Below are 7,312 nucleotides of genomic sequence, written 5' to 3'. Positions count from 1 at the left end.
CCTGCTTCCTTTGCTGTCAGCAGGACAAGAACACAGAATTATACCTGAGATAGTGTTTGCAATGAATTACTCCCACTCCTCTCCTGGGTTCTAAAAGCAGGCAATTTGGAACAGCGGCAGAGAAATATGCATTTGGAGGCTGCTAATGGAAAACACTCCATGGGTCCATTAAAAGAAACACTGCCTGCTCATTCCCCCACCCCAGCATGCTCCTCCTCAGCCCACTGATAAAACATTCTGATTCTAGTAGAAGTAGAAGTCCATGCTTCTAAAACCCAAGAGTGACATACAGGCACAGAGTTTGAAGGACACCTGACTAGGGATGTGAGTTGCGGACAATGCCAGAGCATATCCCTTCTTACCTTACATTCACTATGCCGACGATTTCCTTTGACAGAAAGCGAAGAATAAATGCATTCAAGATGAAGGTGATCAATCGAAACAACACCTACAGAAAAAGAAAAAAAATAAGTAAGAATAAATTACATTGGGAGTGTTTACTTTGCTGAAATGCAAACAATGTGGCTACTCTTCCTAGTGTAAGGACATACAGCAGCTTTGCCATAGAGACCTTCTCTAAAATACGCAACCTGTCTGTATTTCTTCCAAAATTTCATTCCTTGGGGTCTCTTGACATGTCCAGGCCGTGGTTAAAGAACCCTGGAAAGCAGTGGTCAGAGAACCCATCTGTAAACCCTATTTACTGATGAGAAGAGGGAGGCCCTGACAAATTCAAGGAATTTCTTTGGGTTTCAAGTCAGGCATTCTAGGAGGCAGAAAGAGAATTTTAGATAGTGCTTCACATCGGCCCTTCCTCCAGCCTGTTTAGAAATAGCACACACTTAGCAAGTGGGACCCTACAGGGTCTAGAAATCACAGGGTCTAATTTCTCTCTCTTCTCTGCCTAGTACCATCTGGGGATTCTGATAATGACATTTAATCTCTTTGAACTTCAGTTTTCTCAATTAGAAAGCAGAAAAGGCTGTATTTATTTACTGAATATTTGCCACTTTCCAGAGAGGAGTTGAAATACCTTTTAAATGAAAACTCTGGTAATAAGATATATAAAATGGGGGGAAAGGGAGACAGAGTCTAGCTATTGCCATTTGAAAGGGCTACATCCTGAGACTTTTAAACTTGTCAATTCAAGAAAAACACCTTAGCAAAGAATTCTTTCCATGAGACAGAGAACATGTTGCAATTAAATGGGGTTGCTAAATGGGGATGCTGGCTGGTGTGCAAACCTCACTTGTTAAGTGACTCTCCTGCATCCTGGCAGCACGACAGGTAGTAACTCAAGTGCACTCAAATGCAAATGACAAATCACTTCTATGTCTAGCACTCTCGGAGTTACCCATGAACAGCTGCAATCTAGAAGATTCAGAGTATGACAAGCAACCACTAAGGTCTAAAAATCTCCAGAGAAAGGTATGACCAAAAAGGGAGAGTGCAGTTTAACACTGTCCCTGAAGTGTCACAGAGCAGCAAGGTCTCCAAAGCCAAGATATCACAATCTTAACCTTTAGAGTCAAATGTGACCTTTTGAGAATCTGGTGAAAGCTCTGTAGCTCTTCTGAAACATGCAGATACACACACACACACCCCCACACCCACACACACACCAAATTCTGTACTCAATTTTAGAGGTTTGAAGCCAATTCATAGAGCCGTTAGTGGACAAGACTGAGAGTCTAACTCACCATTTAACTGTTAGCCCCCATGATCCTCCAATGTTTATAAGCCTCAATTTCCTCCTCTGTCAAATGAGGCTGACTATCTCATAGGATTGATAACAAAGATCAAACAAAATTGTGTAGGTGAAACCATTTTTGAAAAATGTATACAAATGAAAGGCATTAATAATTTCACTATGGCCAGATCAGAGTTAAGACAGAGAATAAACTCTCAAATTTTTGCAGATTACAATGTAATTGCAAAGCTACCTCGTGTCTGCACTGTAATTTGAGAAAGCATACAAGACTGAATTAAAACACTCAAGAAACCTAAAGATTATGGCTATTTTTTAAAAACCACATAAACATGTGTTTATGTTCAAAGTCAAAGTTATCCTTTTCTCAGAAAGTTAATGTCTCAGGCTTATCCCTATCTCCTAATTGTTTTGAATAAAAGTTTGAGCTAATGAAGCTGAGGTTGGTCATGATACCCAGTGTTTGCTCCACATAGTAACCCTTATTAACAGTAGTCTTCACTTTGTAAAGGAATTTAGTTTAAGAAAAGCTCTTTCACATCTGTTAATCATATGACCCTTAAAAGCAATTAGGTAAATGCACATGAAGCAAGTTAAGACTCAGAGAAAAGTGAGTTGTCCAACGTTACACAACAAGCAAAGGACCCAGCTTGACCTTATGGGAAGGCCACCTCACTCTTAGTACAGTTTCTGCTATGACTTGTTTTCTTTTTATAAAGCCAATCTAGATAGTAAGGTTGAACAATCAACACTATAGATAAAGGACTGAATCAGTTATGTTGCAAAATAGAGAAAAACTAGGTAAACTTAGGGTTCACCTAATTTAGGGTTAGGTGAATGGCTAATGTTTATTAAGCACATATCTTGTGCAAGGTACTCTACATGTTTTATGCAGATTATCTAATTTCATCTCTACAATGACCATTTAAAAAATTCTAATGCCCATAATAAATATAGCTAACATTTATTACTTTTTAATAAATTTATTAAATTACATGCCATGCATGTAACAAGCATTTCATCTAATCTCCTTAATGACGCTATGAGGTTGCAGTATTGTTCTCTTTTAAGATGAGGAAAATGATGCTTGGAGAAGAGATTTTCCCAAGGGCAGCCATCTAGCGAGTGACAAACTTGAGCCCAAGTCTGCCTGATTCTTTCTCCTAACCTCCATGTGAAATGTTGCCTCTCTAAAATTTATGGGGAGATGGATTCGGGACTTTTGTGAGGAAGGGCTGAATGGCTCAAGAGACAGAGAAACTGAGCTGCTTGACTTTGGATGACCAGTTAAAACAATCTTTAGATACCATTTGGACCAAATGGCACGTACCATATGTGGTAGATGATGAAAAATAGGGCCAAGAAGGGGGAGTGACTGGTCCAAGGTAACAACCAGATGGGACACAGACAACATATACTAAACACATACTAAGAGCCAGGTACTGTGTTAAGTGCAATTATCTGAATAACCCGAATCTGGCCTAAGAACAACCGTATAAGCTAGGTACTATTATTACCCCCATTTTCTGATGAGGAGCTGATCACTGATTTTAGCAGGTAAAATCACTCCTTCTGGGTCATGCACCAAGAACATGGCAAAACTAGGATTTCAATTCAGGCTTGCCTGAGCCAAGGTCTCTGTTCTTAGCTATGCCATATTGTTTCTCTGAACTCAGTGGGAGTCTGAGTTTGAGAAAGGTGTTTGAGGGTAAAGGGTGGGACATGGAGAAAATGAACACCTTGCCCTAAAAAAATATCAGATTCTAGAGCACCACAGGTGCCTCTGCCACCTAACTCTCTCCTGCTGCCATATAGGAACTATAATTCTTAAAAGGAAAGTGGCTTGTTTGCAACCTCCCAGCCAGGACACTGAACGCAAGTTCCCAACTCCGAGCCCGGGAGTCTCCTCTCCGCGGCAACCTCCTCCGGTTGTAGAACCCCTCCTGTTACAGAACCCCTCCGTAGCGCTATCCACAATGGGACTGAGTCCGCCCCAGGCGGGATCCCAGCGAATCCCGGCTGCAGGACGGCCTGGGGCGGGCCGGGCAAAGGGTACCTGCAGGAGCAGACCGGAGGAGGCCAGCCGGGCCGCCTGGCCCAGCGCCTCCTGGCTGCCCATAGCCTCCGTGCCCGGTCTCCTTGCCCAGGAAACGCCGCCGCCGGGCGGCTTCGTCGCGAGCAGATAGCGTCACGGAGCAGCTCGCTCGCTGATTGGTGGAGGAAGGCGGGGCACCAGAAGCTCGGGCCTTTTAAGTGGGCGGGGTTGGAACCCATCTGTGTTCCTGCGCCTCTTTTCTCCCTTTTTTCTACTTTGCGCTTTCTGTGCCTATCCCCACTTGTCTCAAATAAGTTAAATAGTGACAGGTTCGAAAAGACGTGTTAAAGTAGCCAAAGCCCCTTCTCTGAGGCTCTCAGACTACCACCCAAAAAACACTAACCTCCCTGACCTCACTAATAAGATCCTTGCCATTTCGCCTTTGCCTACGAAATCGCAGCCACAGCACCGTGAATTAGACTGAACAGGAATTGACCCAACTTTACAGAGAAAGAACTGAGGACCAGAAGGAAGTTAAATACAGAATTTTCGCATGTGTGGTTTTGTGTAATCCTTCCTAAAGTGCTGAGAATTGGGCCCTGTTGTCAGAGATGAGTGAAGTGAGACTTGGAGATATGAAGTGACTTGTTTGTATCTACACATCTTGTACCTGGATGGAGCAGACCCCAGGCTCCTGATCCTAAATGTACCTTTCTTGCTTGCAAGCTACCAATTGTGAGGACAGAGCAGAAGAATAAACAGGAAGTGCTTTGTAAAATGTAAAGCACCCAACACACAATCAGCTGTTCTGTTGGTGTTCTTATTATCCGCTATGCAGACTCTAGGAAGCCCAATCTTCCCCAATCTCTTTTAGGCCTTTTGTGATTCGACCCTAACCTACCATATCAACCATTTTTCATACAATCACTATCCTTTCCCAACACACTCTAGGCTCTAGCCATTCGGAGCTTGTAATGTTCCTCAAACAGGCTCTGTCTCATCTGCCTTTGCTAGTGCTGCTCTCTCTGCCCAAAGTGCCTTCCATGATGGAGGCCCATCCACCCGCCCAGGCCTCACTGACCTGACTTTTCTGAGTACCACAGTCAGCTCCTGCTGTGGACCAAATGTTTGGGTCCTCCTCAAATTCATATGCTGAAGCCCTAATCCCTAGTGTGATGGTATTTGGAGGTGGGGCCTTTGGGAGGTAATTACATCATGAGGGTGGAGCCCTCAGTGAATGGAGTTAGTGGCCTTATAAGAAAAAACAAAAACTCTCTCCCCACTATGTGAGGATGGTAGCAAGAAGGCAGCTGTCTTCAAACCAGGGACAGAGGTCTCACCAGAAACTGAATTAGCCAACACTTTATCTTGGACTTCTCAGCCTCCAGAACTGCAAGAAACAAATTCCTGTTGCTTAAGCCACCCAGTCTATGGTATTCTGTTACAGCTGCCTGAACAGACTATGACAGCACCTGTAAAGCACTTCGTACCCCTTTATAGCTCTTAGCACAGTCTCCTTTGCAATGAAGAGACTAGAATAGGTGTCTCTGTCTAAATAGCCTGTGAGCTCCAAGGAGGCAGATGCGAAGCACGTCTGGCTTTGCCTCCTGCAACAGTGGCAGAGAAAGTTCCAAGGACTCCCGTAAATGCCTCCTGACCTGTTGCTGGAAACAGATGACGGGGCTCAAAGCCTCTATACTTCTCCTACCCCCATCTTGCCAGATTGATAAAGCTCTGTCTTATGGTGGAGGCTCAGAGTGTGAGCTTTTGACTATGAGAAAGACCTGGCTCTGAATTCTCATTTTATTACTCACTAATTGGTGACCTCAGTATGCTTAACTATTAAATAGAGGATATTATCTGTCCTGTGAAGGTAAGCATAAAAATTAAAGTAGACAAAAGTCTGACCATTAAGGAGCTTAAGTTCTAGTGGAAGGGGGACTAAAAAATAAAAATAAAAAAACAACTCTAATAAACAAACAATAAAATTTCACATAGTGATAAGTGCTATGAAAGAATGAAACCAGAGAAGGCATAGAGGCTCTTGGAAGGGAGGGAAAGGTGCTGTTCTGGAAGGCAGAGCCACCTGGGCACCCACCTGAGAAAGGAGTGTACCTGGAGAGGAGAGCAAAGTGTTAGAAGGTCGAGGTATTCAGGCTAAGGGCTGAAATGCCCAAGGCATTGATCTGGCAGCCTGCCCACTCCCATGGACCTTAGGCTGGCAGGTGAGGTAGGCTCTTGCTCCCTTTATCCCCAGCCAAGCAACCGCCTTCTCCACAGTTCATCCCTGGAGGTGAGCCAGCCAAGAGCTCTTCATGTCTATATACTCCTAACTCTGGGTATCCAGGTCAGTTTGTCTGGGAGGGACAAGGGGATCGTTTTGCTGGGGACAAAGAAACCAAAGGGAAATGCTCTAAGCTAAGTCTAAAGGGCAAAACCTCCAAGGAGTCCAGGGTACAGACCCCAAGGGGCTTCTGGGCAGAGAGTCTTGGTTTTTTTTTTAATCTCATTCTGAAAATTAGGACTTATCAAGGAGAGATGGAGCCCAGAGCCATGCTGGGTGCCGGGGTGAGTAGGGGTGAAGGAACTGCAATGAGAGTCAACGCGTGCTGACCACTGACTCCATCCATGTCAGGCACTTGTCTAAGGACTATATTCTTTTATCCTTTCAACAACCCATGAGATAGGTATTACAAATGAGGAAACTGAGGCATGGAGATGTTATGTAACTCACCCAAGGACGTTCAGCTAGGGAGTCATCAAGCTGGTACTTGAACCCAGGTGATTTCCGACTCCAAATGCTAAAAGAGTGATGTTCCTGCCCTCAAAAAGCTTCTGGTCCTGCAAGAGACCTAAGAGTCCCCATATGTAAACCACAGAAAACATATGTAGCACTAAGAGGGTGGCCTCTGGGAGGGCTGCAGTGGCTGAATTGCGGTGGGCTTGGAAGCTTCTCCACCTCTTTGCTGAGCCTCTTCGAAGGCCTTGTCTCTCTCTTAGCAATATTGGCACCAACAGGGCGTGGCACATCCCATGATCTGTATGGAGGGTTAAGTTCGGGGCTGGCGAGCTATGATGCACTGGCTATGGCCCGCTTCGTAAGGTGTGCAAATTAAGAATAGTTTCTACATTTTTAAATGGTTGGGGAAAAAATCAAAAGAAGAATATTTCATGGCACATGAAAATTATATGAAATTCAAATTTTGGTGTCCACAAATAAAGTTTTATCAGAACACAGCCCCATCCACCCATTTGTTTATATATTGTCTAAAGGTACTGTCTTGCTACAACACCAAAGTAGTTTGGTTTCCAAAGCTGAAAATACTTACTATATGGTCTTTTACAGAAAAAGTTTGCCAATCCTTGTAATCACCATTGAGCCCCAGTGCCTTCAGGACATGCAATAGACATTTCAATATTGAATGACTAAATGCATGAATAAATGAATAATGAAGGACTAGGAAAGAAAGAAAGACAAATAAGAAGGTTCCTGTCCCAGGGGTCACCTAGTTTGGGGAGCAAGTGATCCTTGGAGAACACCAGACTATAATTGGTGGTCATTGAAGGAG

The 7,312-nt window shown here is 43.9% G+C and overlaps 1 protein-coding gene across 2 annotated transcripts in view; it reads right to left on the bottom strand.

Annotated features, from left to right (window-relative positions):
* RFT1 (RFT1 homolog) overlaps positions 1–3,883 on the bottom strand; it is a 33,553-nt gene extending 29,670 nt beyond the window's left edge. For both annotated transcript variants that reach the window (XM_025050760.1, XM_006917539.3), the window contains exons 1-2: positions 3,765–3,883; positions 363–448 (exon numbers count right to left, since the gene is read on the bottom strand). In XM_025050760.1, coding sequence (XP_024906528.1) covers positions 363–448; positions 3,765–3,827 — 149 coding nt within the window. In that variant the 5' untranslated portion in view covers positions 3,828–3,883. The remainder of the gene's footprint in view (positions 1–362; positions 449–3,764) is intronic.
* Between the last annotated feature and the right edge of the window lie 3,429 nt (positions 3,884–7,312).

Source organism: Pteropus alecto, unplaced genomic scaffold (assembly GCF_000325575.1).
Source record: "Pteropus alecto unplaced genomic scaffold, ASM32557v1 scaffold75, whole genome shotgun sequence".
Lineage (NCBI taxonomy): Eukaryota > Metazoa > Chordata > Mammalia > Chiroptera > Pteropodidae > Pteropus > Pteropus alecto.
The sequence above is the reverse complement of the archived record's forward strand: the minus strand, read 5'-3'. Positions and strand labels throughout refer to the sequence as shown.